Source organism: Gobio gobio (genome assembly GCF_949357685.1).
Source record: "Gobio gobio genome assembly, chromosome: 18".
Lineage (NCBI taxonomy): Eukaryota > Metazoa > Chordata > Actinopteri > Cypriniformes > Gobionidae > Gobio > Gobio gobio.
The window spans coordinates 40,617,632-40,637,994 of NC_137111.1; the positions used below are offsets into that span (position 1 = coordinate 40,617,632).

At 38.7% G+C, this 20,363-nt stretch overlaps 1 protein-coding gene across 12 annotated transcripts in view; it reads left to right on the forward strand.

The window, feature by feature from the left end:
- Positions 1-20,363, forward strand: part of col13a1 (collagen, type XIII, alpha 1) — a 133,986-nt gene that overhangs the window by 86,909 nt on the left and 26,714 nt on the right. For 6 of the 12 annotated variants that reach the window (XM_079843301.1, XM_079843297.1, XM_079843299.1 and 3 more), the window contains 18 exons: positions 1,799-1,891; positions 2,627-2,668; positions 2,791-2,808; positions 3,284-3,310; positions 3,734-3,778; positions 5,876-5,902; positions 8,931-8,975; positions 14,722-14,766; positions 15,610-15,645; positions 15,733-15,777; positions 17,657-17,734; positions 17,879-17,905; positions 17,997-18,032; positions 18,145-18,201; positions 18,345-18,368; positions 19,296-19,349; positions 19,526-19,570; positions 19,707-19,841. In XM_079843301.1, the coding sequence (XP_079699427.1) occupies positions 1,799-1,891; positions 2,627-2,668; positions 2,791-2,808; positions 3,284-3,310; positions 3,734-3,778; positions 5,876-5,902; positions 8,931-8,975; positions 14,722-14,766; positions 15,610-15,645; positions 15,733-15,777; positions 17,657-17,734; positions 17,879-17,905; positions 17,997-18,032; positions 18,145-18,201; positions 18,345-18,368; positions 19,296-19,349; positions 19,526-19,570; positions 19,707-19,841 (879 nt within the window). The remainder of the gene's footprint in view (positions 1-1,798; positions 1,892-2,626; positions 2,669-2,790; positions 2,809-3,283; positions 3,311-3,733; positions 3,779-5,875; positions 5,903-8,930; positions 8,976-14,721; positions 14,767-15,609; positions 15,646-15,732; positions 15,778-17,656; positions 17,735-17,878; positions 17,906-17,996; positions 18,033-18,144; positions 18,202-18,344; positions 18,369-19,295; positions 19,350-19,525; positions 19,571-19,706; positions 19,842-20,363) is intronic. The other 6 variants (XM_079843295.1, XM_079843293.1, XM_079843303.1 and 3 more) reach the window with 2 other exon arrangements.

Consider the following 20,363-nt stretch of genomic DNA (forward strand, 5'->3'; position numbering starts at 1 on the left):
AATCAGATTCTCTCAAAAAATGTGAACAAAACCACACGTTAGGCCATTTCGTGGAGTGTTTTAAAGTTTAAAATGTATAATTCATCCGTCTACAACGACTCATAAGATCCTTTAGGAAAAGTAAACAGGGCTCTAGCCATTGTAGTGGAAATTAAATTAAAAAAAAGACACATAACAATCACACAAAAGTGAGTCTAACAGGCTCTCTGCCTTTGCTGCCCACTCCAGGAAGTGCCCCTGGCACAGGTTGATCACGGTTGGCAACCGTCCTCCATCTTACTTCTACAGGTGTGTAGTCTGTGCGCACCAAATTCGAGTACCATGTTTGGAGACAATGGTACAGACTGTGGAAGACAAAAAGTGTTAGGGAAAGAACTTTGCTGCTGATTGGCTGGGTCTCCAAGTTGGGTTGGGTCTGTGCATTGGATGGAGATCATGGAATGTCTCCATTTAATGGATCTACATCTGGCCTCATAAATCAAATCTTGACAAGTCCTGTCAAGGAATAAATGGATAAAATATGGATCTGAAACTGATGGATGTGTTCCGGATTTCTTTGAGCTTCGGACTTTGCTACTGAACAGAGACGTTGTTAAAGAAAGGGTTTTCTTTGTCACGGTATCTGCTCTATTTGTGGTTAATCAGTCTTGTACACCGTTGCCAGCATATGTAGGAGGTCTTAATTGTCTGTCTATAGTAGCAGACTTGGAAATAAATGCTGTCAATGGAAGGAAAATTATTCTGACTTCTAACACCAAATGTTCCATTTGCAGGCTAAGCCTCTTTAATGTTGAAAACAGACAGTTTAAAAATTAATTACACAGCAGAAATCTTAAATAATCAGTTTTCCTCATGGTCTCTTCTCAGGAAGAGTAGGATATTGTTTAGTCGAGACTTATTTCCTATTTTCACATCCCTCTCACTGTGTAAATACTGGACACTTTCCTGTAGATGATTTTGTTTAGTCTCTTTCTGTGTTGAAGGTCTCTTCTTGCTCATAACTGAGAAGAACCCGAGATAGTTTTAAAACAGCCATGAGTGGATCGTGCAGAGCAGTGGTTTTCAACTGGTCAGTCTGTAGGATTGTGCATACCAGGGAAAAGCTATGCTAAATGCAAACGATAAAATAAATAGGCTTAGCAACCTTTCAAAAAATATTCTCATATATTTAGTTGTGTATGTCAAAGGCTGTGCATTCAATCAAACTTACCGGAGAAAAAAAACATGACCTGGACTAAATGAAACTATTTTGGGTTGCCACTTGATGTCCAATTCCAAATAGGGTCTTGAAACAAACTCAGGTGGGAAGCACTGATGTAGACCTGACTGAAGAAGTTCTGTGAGACCTCTAGCAAAACTGTAAGGTTTGTTAAGTTGAAGGTATTGGCTAATTGCTAGTAGGCCACTGAAGAGGTTCTTAAAAGCATTAAGTGAATATTTGTAACTTTTGTCCCCAAATTTCCCCCCCCACTATTTTCCAAACATGGTACTCTATAAACTAGAATAACATCAATCATCTCATCCTGACACTTGACTTTCAACTCAACCTTCAAACGTGGGTTCCTCTCAGCTTCAAATCCATTGATTGTTCAGTGAATTATTATAAATATTTCAAATATTTCTCTAAATCCCATTTTATAAAGGATTTTGAGTAACAAATTAGCTCATTCTTTAATTTCATATCTCATTAGTGTGAATTACTGGATTTGAATCGGAGAGGATCCTGCCACTGATGTTATGAATTGTACCTTAAATCCAATGGTTTCTTTACCTCATATGCTAACTTCCTGTCTCTCAGCAGGGCGAGCCTGGAGCACAAGGACCACCGGGACCTCCTGGCCCCCCAGGGCCTCCGGGGACTGTTGGTCTAACTGGTGCTAGTGGGCCCCCGGTAAGTCTCAATTTATGTATTTATTTATTTATTTATTTATTTATTTATTTATAAGTTGAATAATGTACAGTTACGATACATAATGTACAGCATTTTTTGTGTCATGTGCGCTAATTGCTGTATATTATTCCTGTTGTACATTTGCAGTTTAGGCACTTTAGTAACTGCTTTTTCTTTTACACTGTGTGTGTATCCCTGTTAAACTCTACATTGTGGGGACCGAATATAGTAATACCAGTCATTTTTGGCCTTGTGGGGACAATTATTTAGCCCTTATGAGGAAACCAGCTTATAAATCATACAGAATTATGTTTTTTGAAAATGTAAAAATGCTGAAAGTTTTCTGTGATGGGTAGATTTAGGGTTAGGGGACAGAATATACAGTTTGTACAGTATAAAAAGTCATTATGTCTACGGAAATTCCCCATTAAAACATGGAAACCCAACATGTATGTGTGTGTACATGTTTTTCAATCCCGGTGGGGACTTCAACCTGAATGCACACTGACTCATGGGGCCTTGTGTCACTGTGGGGACCTAAATTGAGGTCCCCATGAGGAAACAAGATTATAAATGTAAAAATGCAGAACGTTTTGTGTGATGGGTAGGTTTAGGGGTAGGGTTAGTGTGAGGGGACAGAATATGCAGTTTGTACAGTATAAAAACCCCCACAAAGTAGCAAACCAGACATGAGTGTATGTGTTTTAACTATCTACCTATTCATTTTTGGCATAGGGTAAACCCGGAGAACCTGGAAAACCTGGAAAAGACCCAAGGGTGAGTATTTGAAAACATTTCATCCTTACCTTGCTAACACGGATTCTCGACATTACTTGAAATGAAATCAGAAATCCATAATGCTTCAAACTGAAAGCATGTTTCTTTTTCTTTCATTTTAGATGCTTCCGGGGCTGAAGGTAAGCTTGAAAACCACACAGCTGTCCAGCTGCACTGCAATGATAGTATTTTCCACAGGCGAGTCATAAACAGGCTCACATGAAGTTCACACACAGTTCAGCAGCCTACAGGGTGGGTCTGCTCGGTTTGTGCCAGTACCGAAGGGGTGGATACGCCATAATTGATTAACCGTGTTGCTGTTGGATAAGTATGTATTTCCCCTGATGCGTTAATTGCCATTGAGTTTATTCTGGGGAATTTTAATTGTACTCCATTTAGAAGCACTAGTCCCTTATAGGACCACACTTCAGCTCTCTATAAAGATTGACTGCCGGTCTATATAAGAGCTGCTTACTCCTTCGGACATGAAGTTCCCAATAAACGAATACCACTCTGCGTATTGCCCGTTTTAAACATATAAATAAGGCTTCTCGATAAAAGCCACAGAGCAAATGGTTCTTGGATGGATATTTGATTTTGATTATTTTTTAATAGGGTGAACCCGGTGTACCTGGACAAAAGGTGAGTGTGTCCATCAAAGTTCATGAGTAGACATTTATTGTTTGTCATTTATTTAATCCCACATTTTAGAACTAGAAATTTGGCAATGCTGCTGATTGCTTAAACAAAACCGTTAGAAAGGGATCCTCCTTCTCAGAGGAACCTTCAGGAATTAAGCAGAATGATATATCAATGAATCATTCAGCAGAGTGATTGAAAACCTCTAAGCTACAGGGCAGAGCCCTGAATGTAAGGCTCATTAATCGCTATGCTAGATGAAACGTTTGAAACTGGAGAAAGAAGCTTGGCACGTCACTTTAAAGTAATGCTAGACCACAGATAAAATATTAGTGGATTAGAAAGAACACAATTCATCTGGTCAAACTCTACCATTTGCTTCCTCAATGGCCTTCTTTCTCTTACTGATTTTTCCTTATCTCTCAGGGTGATCATGGTGAAGCAGGTCCAAGTGGACCTGAAGGCCCCAAGGTAAGAATCCTTTGTAACCTTTATAACCTTTGACTGACTAAGCAGCTTATATCATTAACCTGCTCCACAGGTCACCCATCACTTCTGGGTCAACCCATTACATAATCCCATACATCAGATTGACAGCCCCCTTTGAGTCCGATTCAAAGCTTTCTAGCTTTCTCTCGTTATTTTGTCAGTCAGTGTTGAAGTTTGGGTGCAGAAACAGGCATATTCAAATGACATACTTTCATTAATCAGGCCTCCAACAGAAGAGAGTGCGATTTCATCTAAAACCGTCTGTAGGTCTGACATCAGATACCCAAATCCTATAGTTTTGATTAAGCCAGTGGGACGGCACTATTATTGTTTGAGTTACCAGTTTAAATGCCACTGGAGCACTAGAGGATTTAGACAAAGTATCGGGCTGATAACAGCATCTGTTTGGGGTTTTACTGTCTTCCCCTTCAGCAATGCGCTTAACTCTAAAGTCATTGAGTGCATTATCCCTGAGGTAATGAAAGATTGAATTAAGATAGTAGACGGGGCTTAGTGTAATGCCATGAAAAACACAAAACACACTACACTCAAAATGTTACACTCTCTTATGCGCACCAAGGCTGCATTCACTTGATCAAAAATATAGTAAAAAGAGTAATAGTGTGAAATAGAATAACTAAAATTTAATGCAAAGTTGAATTTTCAGCATCATTACTCCAGTCTTCAGTGTCACATGATCCTTCAGAGACATTTCTAATTATCAGCAAGAGTTTTATTTAGATGAAACCGTGATACATTTTTTCAGGATTCTTAGATATAGAAAATATAGAAGTGTTTTGTGACATTTATAAATGACCTTACTGTCATTTTTGATTAATTGAATGTGCACACTTGCTGAATAAAAGCATTAATTTCTTTATAATAAAATAAAATACTGATCCCAAACTTTTGGACTGAATGGAAGAGTATGTAACAATATATTGTAGAGAAAATATCTTTCGGTCTTTTTTTTTTTTCTTGAATACTTTCCTGCACACAATCAATCTTTCCACCTCAGAATAGCACAGAACAGTGGGTCAAACAGCTTAGCTCATGTGAAGTTACAAGTGCACTGATTGACACTTTGTGAGGGATACATGTTGGCACAAAAACCACATATAATTTTTTCCATGTGAAATTGCATTTGCTTTGCTTTGAAACAACCTATATAGTTCGCAATCTTGGATTTGTGTTACGCTTTTACTCGTGTGAACTCTGGAACAACCTGCATATCGATTCCCATCCAATCTACCTTAGTGAACTTGAGCTTTCTTCCATCAGCCACGTAGTTCATGTCCAACACACGCACCCAGTCAATATCTAAAGCTAGATTGATAGTAAGCATGTCACACAGTGAGCTTATGGAAAATTCTTCTATACCAGACTGAAGTAGCTTTGTGTTTGTTAGGTTTATGTTCACTTTCATCTTAGCTCAGGTGAAATGTTTCGTGCTACAGTAGAGAAGCATTTATTTTGCACAACTGCACCACCTTCTGGAGACGGGCAAGTGTTGCACTCATAAAAAACTCGCAAGATTTATGAAGGCAGGATAAAATGCATTCTCCCCTGTGTGCTGAGGTTGTCTGGCCTCTCATTTCTACTCAGAAAAGAGACGTCTTTACCGTGCATTCATCTGTGAGAGAGGCAAAGTGCCAAGTCAATGGCTTTACAATTAAAAGGTTCAAATCAGAGGACACATGTTATTCGGCACATTACCAACGCAATTAATCAACAGCTGACTTTGTCTTCCTACCACAAGACTTTATTCCCGAAAAATGACTGTCTGTCGCCTTCATGCTTGTTTTGCTATTTACTCAGCGCAGCCAAACCATACGGCATTGAATAGCACAGAAAATAAATGCTTGCTCAAATAATTCTGGGTGTTTAGTAAATGATGTCATGGACTGAAAATCTGCTGACTTTAATGTTGCCCTGTTGCTGTGACAGAAAATGAGTTGCAAATGTATGTTTTGGACTGAGGAGAAGCAGGTCAACATTTGACATTTTGACTTATTAGACTTAAGTGCATTTAGCATTTTATAGCATATTGATCATTTTATTTGCTTTGTTTCTCTTTAGGGAATTAAAGGAGACGACGGAGTGAAGGTAAGGAATGCATTTGGGTCTGCATGCTATTTTAAAAATGGCCATTTTTTATAATGCTTGGAAGTTTTTGTCCAGCTGAAAACGCCTTGCTGTGAGCGCTTGAGAGCGTTTTGGCAGCGCAGCGTTTTTTTTTTTTCTCCAGTTGAAACTCTGTTATGATACGAAATATCCGTGGAAGTGTTACTAGTATCTCATTTCACAGATCGTTTGTTTCTGTATTGTTTCTATATAAAAATGCAGATTCGATGTAAAGTATTTGCTCAGGCTCTTGCTTTAAATTACGTTGTTCTGTTATTATGTTTGTTGTTTTCATCTATTGACGTTGTACAAGCAGAATGTGGCGGTTGGTTGGTGTTGTATTTGTCCCACCCCTCCACCACTGTGATTGAATGGCTGGGTTTTACTCAAAGTTGAACATTCTTCAACTCTCGGCAACCGGTAAAAAACCCTGAACGCTCAGCGCTTGAGCGTAAAATACTCGCTCAGCGCCTCGTTACGCTCATGGCATTCTAAAAACCAGCTAGCTGCGTGAAAAAACACTTTGGTGGACACACGGCCTAAGTAACCTATTCGTAGGTTGATCACCCCCATAAAGTGTAAACACTGTGTCTTTATGGCGCTATCAAAACATTGATCTCAAACAGCCCAACATTGACTCAACCAATATGGGTTTGGGGGAGGGGCTGTTTGTTTAACCAATGGGAGACTTGCGTGGTGACACATAATTTGCACACTTCACCTAATTTGCATTCAGTTTTGTGCTTGCTGTTTAATAATTATTTGAAACTTAGCAAACTGGCAGCTTCAGTAGTAAGATGAAAATATTTTTCTTGAACTCTGTCATGGAAAATAGGTATAAACTTTAATTAAACAATTTTACAATCAATTAAAAAGGCATTTATATCTTGGACCAGCGGTTTAGAAAATGGATGGATGGATGCAGCTGCGGGCACCATCTTCTGCCGAGACGCGGGAATTCATTTGACACGACCCTCACAGTGCATTATGGGTGTTCTCTAGCCATTGAGCATACATCGGTTGTACACTCATTATTGAGGTGCATTGTGCGATTGAATGAGTGCACTCGATAGGATCCACTATGGTTTCGTACCCCACTACAAATGGCCGTCCCCTCAAATAGTGCCCTATTTAATAGGGGGTCTACACAGCCATGTATTTTTCCAAAAAGCTTGAAGGACTTAATTAGCTGGATCAGGTTGACGCCCCTGGCTAAAGCATCTTAAAGGAGCAGCATTCTATAGAGAGTAAATCTAAACATCTAAAGATTTATATTTGTATGCCTGTATCACATGTCTGAGGCATTGCTCCTACTGAAGAAGTGCATCTGCTGGAGTGATTACACTGTTTCTCACTGGGGAAGCTTTGGCCTGTAAACAGGAGTGGGGCGCACGTAAAGTTTACACCTGCTGATGCACAAATAGTCCCTATAGGATACAGCTATTCAGACTGTCTAACTGCTTACTGCTGAATGTTGACAGCCTTACTGAGCACAAATACATGAGAATGCATTTAAAATTAAAATACAAAATCCGTTTAAATGGATCAAAATAAAATACAATATACTGCATGAAAAAATGTATCAATAAAAATAGTGTTTTGTTATTTGAAAATACACAAAATAAAAGTAAAATTGTCCATTGTGGCTGAAATGTATCTGGACCTTTCTTCAAGCTTAGAAACTTGTTTTCATTTTGGCCACCTTTTCCCTTCGCCTTATTTATTACAAAATGTAAAAAAGAAATTAAAAAAAATCAGTGATAATGATAGACTAGTTGGCTGATGTTTAGTTTTTATTTTCTTACTGTTAATATGTATATCTTAGTATATACTTAGTGATTTAGTATCCTAAATAACTTAATATTTTAAAGGAAATTAAATAATATTTGACAGCAATTAATATGTTTTTGCAACAAGTAGAATCAACCATCACATTCTCTTCTTCTTGTAACTTTCAGAACTCAAAAATTCAAATGCTAAGCTTCTTAAAGCTACACTGTGTAACTTTTTTAGTTTATTCTTAGCTAAAAACACTTAGTTCTTTCAAAAATATATATGTGCTCATTAATGTATATTTACTTCTTTCAAGTAATAAAGTATATTCTCGTAAGTTTATAATATGCCATTGAAAATACATACGGGTAAGGGTTCGAATGCGGGTCGCCATGTTGCCCCTCCATCTTGAAAGTACATTAGCCAAAGAGGGACATACCCGTAAATTCAAGCTTCGCCTTTCGCGTTTTAACACTCGATGGCACCGTGTCGAATGTGGACGAGGTCGAACTGGAAGCCATGTTAATCTTGGACTAAATCGGCCACCGTAGGAGTTAAAAAGAAATCGGATTTGAGAGGAAGAGAAACTATTATTCACTGGATGGTCATATACCTTTTAACCGCTAGATGGGGGAAAATATCACACAGTGTAGCTTTAAAGGTGCAGTAAGCGATTTCTGAGAAATGCTGTTGAAAATAGATCGGATTATGGTTTCTTTCTGTGATGTAGCTAAAGCCTACCTATTTTTTTAAAATATACTGTATGTTCCGCCCACACTTACGATTTCCTTTAGAAAGTACAGTAAAGGAAAGAAAACTCTGCTCTTCAAACAATTTCATGGGGTGTTTAAATAAACCCTGTGTTCAGATGAGAGAGCAGGCTGAGGCTTGAGTCCATGGGCCAGACATCCTCTGTCCCACCAAACTCCTTTACTATCCTGAGTTTGATGGAATTTTCATTTCCTCTGCACATCCTCGCCTCCCCCCCGACTTCTGTCTCAGGACCACCCTAGAGCCCCATACTCAAACGTCCTGATGCTCACAGGATCAGAGGCTTACTTTAGATCATCATCCTTTCTGGCTTCTTTATTTGGATTGTGCCAAAAGAAAAGACTTTCTCATCACTTTGTTTGGGATTACACAATCCCATATGTTCTCCGGGTTGGCTTCCAGCAGTTTGTGTGCATTTGTGGTGTGTTGATCTGCTGAAGATGTTCCCATCTGTGCATTTGTGTAGGGCGAACAAGGGATGGATGGGCAAACAGGAGAGAAGGGGGAGAAGGTACCATGAGAAATGTAGTTTGTAGTGCTTTTAACTTTTGGTGTTTTGTTTGAATGTGTGTGAATGAAGCAAAAATTTAACTATCGTGATATTTGCATGACATTGCATGATCAGCAATGTTCTGAAACTTCTAAGAGACTAAAAGACTTGAGAATGAGAACTTGAGAAGGGATAGTTCACCCAAAAAGGAAAATGACCCCATGATTTATTCACCCTCAAGCAATCCTAGGTGTATATGACATTCTTCTTTCAGACGAATACAATCAGAGTTATAAAAAAAAATGTCCTGCTCTTCCAAGCTTTATAATGGCAGTGAACGGCAGCCCAAAATTTGAAGCAAACTTGAGGGCGAGTAAATCGGGGGGTAATTTTAATTTTCCCTTTCCCTATCCCTTTAAGTGGACAGGAAGTTTTAAGTGATTAATGTCTTAAATTCTGGTCTGTTCGTTCATTCATTTTCGAGCCTCTCTTAAATGTACATTCTTATAACTCATCCACCTTCAATGACTTGTGCACCACTGGTAGACACCAGCTTATGTTACCAAAGTGAGGACTGAGGGCAGGACATATGCTTTGCAACTGAAACCAGGATGTGCACAAAGACATATGACTCAGTACCGGAGTCATGCTGGGAGACCAGAGGGATTGCACGCTAAGAGAAAAACAGGCCGCTAGCACAAGACATTCCCTCCTTCCTTCATCTGAGCACCTGTGCATCTGATTTACAGGCTTCTAACCCTGCTGTTTGTGGAGAGTCCCCTGTTACATACAGCTTGATGGACTTAGCACACTTATTTTTGCTACCTGCCTTTGTCCCTGCCAAACACATGCTGCCATACTCTTCGATTGTTAGGTCTGTTGTCATGACAGTGCTTTGTGTTTCTGTATTTGAGCGGCTTGTTTAAGTATATGAATGTTTTCATCATCAGCCTCAAAAGACGTGCCAGCTGGGGAACTGACAGATGAATAAGCACATCTGCCGCAGTGCTATATTTAGTGTTTTTTATACATTTATATATATACAACTTGAACAACGCCTCTAATTGAATGCAGAAAGACTTCTTTGCGTGGGTTTGGGGTTGAAGGACGGTATGTTTGGGGTTTCAGGTTTTGCTTGTTTATCATTGAGGGATTTACATTTAGTTGTTATGACTATCTGTTGACACTGTGCTCTTTAACACAACACGGTGTTGCAAATGAAGGCAGAATCAAAATCGTACCAGAAAATACCATGTTTTATTGGACATAGTAGTTCTAATATTTGCATGACATTCTTTGAAATACCTTGAAAAGTTTTTTAAAGAGGAATTTATTTGATCACAGATAGTAAAAACAGCAAGATTGTGAAATATGGCTACAATTTAAAATAAATAAAAAAGTGTAACATTTTAAAATAACATTTAATTCTGTGATGGTTGTGATGATTTCAGCATCATTACTCCAGTATTCAGTGTCACATGATCCTTCAGAAATCATTCTAATATGATGATTTGCTGCTCAAGAAACATTTCTTCTCATTAGCATATCTTTTTGGAAATCATGACTTTTTTTCAAGATTCTTTAATGAATAAAACGTTCAAAAGAACATCATTTATTTGAAATAGAAATCTTTTGTAACTTTATAAATGTCTTTACTGTCACTTTTGATCAATTTAATGCGTCCTTGCTGAATAAAGTTTTTTCTTTAAACATTTAAACATAACTATATTTAGTGTACATAAATATAGTACTATGGTAATAGTCAAAGTTTTGGATAACCCTATGCACTCTTATTATTAGTATTATTTTATACTTTTTAGAATAAAATAAAGTCATCAAAACTATTAAATAGTGGAAAATACTGTATATGGTGACCAAAAAGTTTAAAGAAAACTTCATTGTCTAGATTCCAGCTTTGGTTCCATGTTCATTCTCACAGCTGACTTCATGAGGTGCATCCTGGGATACTTTGCAAACTGTATCAAAGTAGTTCACATATAATATGATGCACACTTGACCAATTTGGTCCAATTTATGCATTAAAAAGGGTCTTTTAAATAAAAAAGTTAGTTTCATAAAGAAATCCATGTTGGCAAAGTTGATGTTTGTCTAGAGAACTCATTTCAAGCATTTTAGCCTAATAATTTAGATTAATTTAAAATTAAGTTTTTAAGATCATGAGAAACAGATTGAGTCCAGTTGTTCAAACTTTTAAGTGGTATTATATACCCAGTATAAACAATGTATACCATCACTTTACTATGGTACTGCCACAGCACCTTTTTGTTGGGGAAACTGCTGTCTTCCATCAAAAACATCTGTCTTTCTCATGAATAGTCAGTACTGGGTTTTGTGTCGTGAAAGCCAGTGAAAATTTATGAGATAAAAAGGAGATAAGCAAACGCTAAATTTATTCCTTTTACTCCTGCAGCCAACAGTGGGTGAGCCTCATCTGTATTAAGTGAGGCTGCTAAAGACTGTCTGCATTTCTCTCCAACTGGAAAAAATATATAACACACATTTACAGAAACAATCAAACGTGCACACACACATAGTAAAAGACACGTGTTGTCCCTCTGCCATTAGACTCTTGTGTCAAGTATAGGAATGAGAGATGATGGCATGACTTGAATTCAAAGAACCGGTGCACCTCCAAGATCAAATGAGAGCTGCTTTGTTTCTTTCTCTTTGACATTGGCTCTCAAAACTTCTCAGTTACACACTCCTCTCCAGATCGGGATTGTTAAAATAAAGAGCCCAAGGGCTATTAAAGCAATAAGTCAGGAGAAGCCATGCATTACAGTGATTTTACTGGGTTTTTAGGCTCTACATGAAGCAGCAGCAACAGAATTTTTTCTTTACATCCTAAAAATATATTAATTGATGTTGTACTGTGCACGTTTTTATTGCTTTAAGCATAAATCCAACACAAAACAAGAACATTAAATAATAATAATAATAATAATAATATAAGCACCAAAAATAATTCGAAAAATAATTTCAGTGCTGTCCCAAACTCAAGCCATTGGCTTGCGTGTAAGTCTGGCCACACCCAATCAGAATGTTCAATCAAACGCTTGGTGCATGCCTCAAAAATTACACACTGTGTCTTTAAGAATTAGAACTTTTAATAGTTGTTTTTCTCTTCATACAAGGATCCTTTGTGTCTCAAAGAACGTGAGCAGTATGATGCATGTTGATATATAAATGGAACTTATTACGTTGATTTTGGAAATTCCTTTCACCCGTTTTCCCTTTATACCTCGGGCCAAGCACGTATACCATGCTCTCGTATTTCATAGGAGCCAAAGTAAGTCATTACTTATTATGAACCGTCCTGAAGGAATCAGGTTTGTCAGCACAGAATGCAGCCACTTCTTCTCAGTGCTGATGACTGTTCTCTTCACCTTCCCAGAGTTCCCCTCAACTCCAAAGGCTCCGTCCTCATCATTTTTAGCCTGAAGATTAGCACTCCCATAAATCACTTGCAGCCTGTGTCAGTCCACACACTAGCCTCTGCCCCACCAAGTGCTCTTCGCTCTAAAATAGAAGCAGACAGGGTTGAAGGAGACATGATGATGGGCAGAAGGCCTAATGGAATGGTGTGAGTTAATTGGAAATGAAGAAGATCAAAGAGACTTCCTGTTTTCAGCATGGGTCCAAGAAGTTTCTCGTTCATGATTAAAGTGATCAACCATCATCGCATCGTTCCATTCCCTTAACGGGACGGGTACATTCAGTCGGACTCTTTCATCTACTCGGAACTCGCTTAAACTCCCATACGACTCTCTGCCTTGTCCAAACTCAAGCGCCCTTTCTGGTCCTTGATTGGACTCTGTATATGAAAGCAGCTGAGTATGACAAGCAGTCTTGTCTCAGGCCCAAAAGCACACCAGAGTGCCTTGGATCATTAATACCCTCTCAAACCGCACACATATGGCGTCTGTCTCTCTTGATAACCTGCAACCCTCTCCAAGGTCTGACCACTGCACCTGTCAAAGCGGGTTATGCCAAGCTAGGCTCTGCCACATGCCCTCTGCTCAGACTCACTGGAGTCTTCATACCATCTTTGACCTCTGCCCTCGACTGCCTGTTGTCTATGGCCGCCAGTCTTCGAATGTCATGCATTGTTTTCTGTAGAGGCTTTCTGGACATGTTGTAAAATTCTTCTCTTGTGGCACTACCGTGTAATGTAATGATTTAGTACTGACTAATCTACCTGTTTGTTTGTGTGTGATAAACCCACTAAAGAATCCAGACTAGTTTTCATACTGGTTAAAGCTTGTTTATGCTGATTAAATGTGCTTTGTTGAACCAGCAAGGTCAACCAGTGTGGTCTTCTAGTTAAGCTGGTTGACCAGTGAAGTATTGCTGGTTAACTGTGTTGGGAAAACACAGCAACAAAACAACAAATTGGGAAAACAACAACACTTGTTACTTTAAAGGATTAGTTCACCCAAAAATAAAAATTACCCCATGATTACCTCAAGCCAGACTGGGTTAATAAAGGCCCTCTGAAGTGAAGTGATGCATTTGTGTAAGAAAAATATCCATATTTAAAACTTTATAAACTAAAATAACTAGCTTCCGACAGTACGACTGTACGCATCGGTTTACGGCGAAAGAGTAACCCTTGACCTGAAGCATGACGTATTGACGAACGCGGAAACGCAGAGGATAGAGCACAACAAAACACCGGTCACGAATAAGAAGTCTAAAATTTGAATTTTTAAAGATAAATGTCAGAGGATTTTGTTGAGTTTGTTGCCCAGCCCTATTTGTTTGACCCGCAAGAGGCGTCAAAGCCTCGACTTGGGCAGGCCATCTGCCAGAATCTAGTTTTAGTTTTTTAAGTTTTAAATATGGATATTTTTCTTCCACAAACGCATCGCTTTGCTTCACAAAGCTGTTATCAACCCATGTGGATATCTTTTATGATGGATGGATGGATGGATGGAGGCACTGTTTTGGGCTTATATAAGAAAGGCATATACACTTAGGATGGCTTGATGATGAGTAAATCATGGGCTAATTTTCATTTTTGGGTGAACTATCCCTTTATTTATGATAGAAAGTAATTGTTGTTAACTTGCTACTTTTTGGTGGAAAATGGTGTGTTAATATTGCCTTACTTTTTCTCACTGTCAGTTGATTGAAAATCTCTTTCCTCCAGTGGAAAATATTGGCTTACAGTAATTGTTTTAATTAGAAATACATTGGAAACGTATATTTTATATTGGAAATGCTGGATTCCACTGAAACTTTGAGGACATAAATCTCAGGTTTTTAGTGTAAATGTAACAATTTACACATTTACTCACGTTCACTGTAGAGTCATTGCAATCGAAATCTGCACAATCAGGAATTTTTTTCTCGAGGGCTAAATATTTGGCATCAGGTTCAATTTGGTCACACGAATTTGCCGCGTTGACCAACAGAAAGCTGCTTGGCTTGAAAGGGACTTCTGTGCTTCATGCAATGCTAGAATCGCTAGACTGTTGACAATGGACCAAAACATTACTTAGGTTAATGTGTCAATGTGACACGCTACAAGTCCCAACACTGCCAGCATACAGAGCACAACTTACAAAACGGCGGTGAGCAGATATGCTGGGCAATTCTCGTTTGTCATCATGTCTAACAATCTGCTGAAGCAAAAGTCTTTCAGTGGTGTTTTGCGTGTGTTATGAGTGCAGTCTGGTTTTGGCTTGGGAATGTGCGACTGCTTAAGTATTGAAATGATGAGTAATTGATGATGATTTTGCAGGGTGATCTAGGGATGCCTGGAATGCCTGGGAAACAAGGAGTGAAGGTAGTTTGCTTCTACTGCAGCCTATCCCCATCCCCTTTTACCCACGATCCCCAGCCTTTTATAAAGAACTATCCTTTTTTCCCAGAACCCTGCATGCTCTCATAAGCATTCCATTGCTAAAATGCTCCTTTGAGAGCTCAATCTTATCTGTTATGATTTCATGTAGAACTGCTTTCACACCACCAGGCGATTAATAGCTCATTATACAGGCACGTCACATATAAGCGTCTCACCTTCTGACACTTTAAAGTGGCGTCTGAGACTTGAGGAATGAGATGGCATGAGAAAGACGAATGGTGCCACAAGCAGTCAGACCCCCCCCAGTCACCCTCGACCCCGATGGGTTGAGTGTCCTCATGCAACCACAGCTGTGTCTCTAAATCACTGCCTTCATGTCTGCTCATTAGTCTGAGATAACAGACATGAATTAAATAACTGTCATGTGCTCTTTACTATTAATAACAAACCAATTGTGGGGGGGCGGCTCATTGCGGCACTGCTAGTGATCAGCTATTTGCGTGCCTGGAGAGCACAAGCATCGACATACCAATCTAAATATTGATACCAGCACGTGCTGTCTAATTGCTTCAATAGAAATTATGACATCTGATAGAAATAGACCCTTGGGGGTTTACGATAGATGTAAACAGTGTTTGGCTAAATAATTACATAAAATAATCTTCAGTTGAAACTGAGAATGACTTTTTCAGGCAAAATATGTGATGTTGATTCCTTTGTTGATTTTCAAAGGTCAGCATTTGAGGATGTGTTTAGGTCTTTTCTCACTGTTTTCCTTTTCTCTCTTTCTCTGTTTTTCTAATGTTGACTTCTTGCACCCTTCAGGGAGAGCCTGGTTTCCCAGGCGCCCCTGGGCGGAAGGTAAAGGCCTGGTTTGGTGTGGTTGTATCTTTAACACATTTGCTGATCATGTGAAATTCTTAAAGACATTTTTTTGTCACTATGAAGGGTCAGGCAGGTGTTTCTGGTATCCCTGGAAAACGGGGCTACAAGGTACGCCTGAATGTGCGCTGTGGCTTTGTCTTGCATAAGTGCTTTTTCTGACACCCTCAAGCTCAGCAGTGTTTTAGATATGATGTTGAATATTGAGGGTGACTCACCCTTTTGCCGTTTCAAACTTGAGTGACTTGGTTTTTTCCATGGAACACAATTATTAATTTTTGACCATTTTTGGGCCGTTCCTTTATTTAATGATATTGTCAAGCTTCAAAACGACAAAATTAAGCCTCATAAAAGTGACCATACAACTTATGAACCTGTTATTTTAATATTATTTATTTACTGTAAAGTTTTTGTTTTCATTTGAATTTTGCTGTGTGCTTTTGCCATTGTATTATATATTTCTATTTAGTGTTAAGTTCATTTTAGGTTTAGCCATTTTACTACTTCAACTTCAACTCATTAATAATTATATTTTATTTTATTTCAAATACCGAATTTAATCTTTAGGCCTTTAACAATAATTCTTATAAAATCACCTTGTTCCACAGAAAAAACAAAGACGTGGGTTTGGAATAAAAAGAGTCTGAATAAAAATAGCAGCATTTTATTTTTTGGTGTGAATTGCATTGATTTAACTTTTATACAATTATACATGCATGCCTGAAAGACATCTGTGAAGTCGTGACCTGGATTTATTTATTTATTTAATAATGTATTTTGTGTTTCATTTCATTTTAATAGTAGATATTACATTTTATTTACTGAAGCCTAACAATATTTCATACTTATATAATAGACATAGGCCAGTAAGAGCTGTGCATGTAAACCTCGCTCCCCTGGCCCCAAGGCATGCTGGCGACTGATGCTAGCGGCTGCGGTCTTTAGCGCCCATGTTAGCAAGCGCACTTTCCACGCTGGAGACCCTGGTTCGAATCCAGCTTGGAGCGGGTCAAGTAGGACCGGTTTCATTTGGTGCCGTGACCTGGATGGCAGTGTAACGGACGTAGGCCAGTAAAAACTTTGCATGTAAACCTCACTCCCCTGGCCTCGAGAGATGCACTAATGACTGATGCTAGCGGCTGCGGTCTTTAGCAGCCTTGTTAGCGTGCCCGCCTCCCTCGCTGCAGTAACCCTGTTCAAATCGCGATCAGAGCGGGTCAAGTAGGAGCGGTTTCATTTGGTCCCATGACCCGGATGGAAGTGAGGTTTAGGGGGGTGAGTGTAATGAACATACGCCAGTAAGAGCTGTGCATGTAAACCTCACTCCCCTGGCCTCAAGAGACGCATTATTGACTGATGCTAGCGGCCGTGGTCTTTAAAATCCTTGTTTGAGCCCACCTCCCACACTGCAGCAACCCCTGTTCAAATCCCACTCGGAGCAGATCAAATAGGACCGATTACATTTGGTGCCTTGACCCGGATGGGAGTGAGGTTTAGGGGGGTGAGTGTAATGGACGTAGGCCAGTAAGAGCTGTGTGTCTAAACCAGTTGCAGCCTTTAGCATCTTTGTTAGCGTGCCCACTTCCCACGGGTCGAGTATGACGGTCTATTCAACAAACATTATGTCTGCATGGTTTACAGTGTTGCAGGAAATGGAATGTATTAACATTTTTTAAAAGTTATGATTAAATTAGGGTTTCTGAAAAACAGAAGCCCTAGAAGCTGGCCTCATATCCTGTGTCTCATATTTGTTGTGGTCTCCATTTAATAAATCATTTCATCTAATGTGACCACACCTTTATGCTCGTTCCCTGTGTTTAAGTATCACAGCTGTCATGAATTAAAGACGCTCACTCTAATGCTTCAAAAGGAAATGGGAACAAGATGCTCACACTAGAATGGTTTATGTGCCTTCATTAAATAGAGCTGCATCTTGAATCTTTGAATCAGTCAAGTCATGGTTAACTCCTACATTTTTATTTATTGCTAGGGAGAAAAGGGCGATTCTACTGCTGCAGGAACTGGCATTAAAGGAGAACCAGGTACCCCAGGACAAGCTGGACCCAAGGTAGATAGCCCGCATTCTCCACCAACTAGCCCTATGTAGCCTTATATTTGCTGCTAAATTGCTTTCTTTGTGTGGCATGACATGCACAGTCTACCAAACTCTGCTTACGGTTTAGTAAGAAGTGAATTTCCTGTCTTTTCATAGGGTGATAAAGGTGATCAAGGCATTAAGGTGAGCAATAGAGATGACCTTGTATCAATGTTATATTTTGAATACGTCTTTGGAGAACGATAGCACAAATTCATGTTTTTTTGCCTTGCAGGGTGAAGCTGGCCATGAAGGTCCATCTGGACCCAGGGTGAGTAGAGGCCATGTGTACAGTGTAAAGTTTGTCACTTACAGAGAAAATGATGTGTGATGTGAATGGTTGATATCAGATATTGATTGATTGTTCTCCCATAACTCAACAGGGACCACCAGGTCCGACCGGGGAGCCAGGAAAAACTTTAACCAACAACAATGAAAATGTATGTCTTTATTTTTTTGTATACAAATGTTACTTTTATTTATGACGTAGTTATTTTGCATATTCCCTTATCTGCCTTGTTGTAAAAGTTTCAATAGCTTAATTTGTATTGAGTGAAGACACTAATTTAATTTTGTTTTTCAGGATATTCGCAATGTGCACTCAGTGGTAAGCGTCACTCCAAAGGCCTTTTCTGTATTTGTTGTGTGGTTAGAAAACTGGATAACATTTTGAGTATGTGGACATACATACTGCCCTGCCAAAAGAAATCGCATTTTTGATTTAAATAGGCAAATGCTTAAGAGTCTATGATTGAATCATTATAAAAAATGTATGCACCTCTTGATGAAAATAAATGTTGTGATGTTATTTCCATCAAAATGGGCATTCATTTCTGGTCAAAATCTTGTATTTCGGATGCAAGAGTCAAACACTCTGTAAAGTCTTCTCCAGCACATCCAAAAGACTTTCAATGAATTTAAGGTTTGGACTCAGAGGTGCCAATTCATGTATGAAAATGATTCTTCATGCTCCCTCCCAACCATTCCTGATAATGAAGATTTATTCGGTTACTAAACAGCAAACAAAATGTATGTACAGCAAATTCATTACAAACAAGGAGGGTAACCGAAAAGGTGTAGGCTGAAGCCATGGCTTATTACGCCTACCCTATTTACAAAACAACGTCTACCCATCAAAATTTAAACATAAACAATATACATGCATAAACATATGCATACATACACACATGGTCATATACACGTACTGTATATATACTCATATACATACATACATACACACACTTAATTACAAATTTTGTTTGTTCGCATTCTTTCACAGTTTGAGCCTGATAAATCTTGACATTATCATCCTGGAATATGAGCATGATGTGTCTTCCTACATGGTTGTTTAAGAAATTAAAAGCTACATATAACATGCTAGAAACATAATAATCACTGAAATAATGATCCAGTCAAAGACTCTTAAGTATTTGCCTATTTAAATTCAAACAGCGACTTTTTTGTGGCCAGACAGTGACAAATAAACAGAGAACAACTTTCAGTGTTGATTTAACTTCTATTTTTGTCATTTTAGGGTGCTCCTGGTCTACCTGGGCCTCCAGGGCTTCCTGGGACCCCCGGTTTGAAGGTAGCTGATAAACTTCTCATTCTTAACTCTTTTATCCTTGATGTCTAACATTGAGAGAATTTAATACTAAATTCATACTAAATTCTGGTTAGATTTGAGGAAGTATTTTAAGAAGCAACATATCACTATAAACCACACTGTTCTTTTGCATTAAACATCACATTGTTTTCCCTCAGGGTGATGTTGGACTTCCAGGTCCCCCTGGTCTTGATGGGGAAAAGGTGAATAATAATTAACGTTTACTATAAATGAAACCTATTTTAGCCACTAATCTGTGAGTAGTCCATTGGTGGATGTATTTACTCTCAACTCTTGATCCTTTCTAACGCGGAGTGATTGCACCTGTTTACATCTTAGGGTCCAAGAGGAAAGCCAGGAGAACAAGGACCCATCGGCCCTCCTGGACCAGAGGGACCACGGGGAGAAGGAGGAGTCATGGGCTTCCCTGGCCCAAAAGGAGACAAGGGAGACATGGGCCCCTCGGGATCACCTGTGAGTGACTGCACCAGCTTTCCCATCACAAGTAGTCTGTCTGACTGCACCTGAATTGATAAATAATCACAAGGGTCTTGTGTACTTTAACCCCTGCATGAAAGAATATTTTGATATTAAGCAAAATATCATAATATTCAAATGGGGTAAACATCATGTAAACTCAGTAACCAGATTGCCATAACCAAATTAAGCCAATATTAGTTTTTTCTAGAAATGTTAATAAACAATGTGCATATGCCTTTGGATTCATGTATTCAGAATATTCACTGTCACTAAATAAAAAGTTAGCATCTTCTGTATTTCCTAAAAATGTATTTGTATTTGTTTGTTTGGAATATTCTGATTACAAGAACATTGTCATTTTCCAATAATTGTATAGCATGTAAACATCTTTTTCAAATTAAATGCTTTACCAGAATTTAGACATTAATCAGAAAACGATTTGCATGTTAATTTGGTTTGGGTTATTTGAGCAAGTGGGATCATCCTGAGTGTTTTTGAATTTTGAAACAGTTTGTG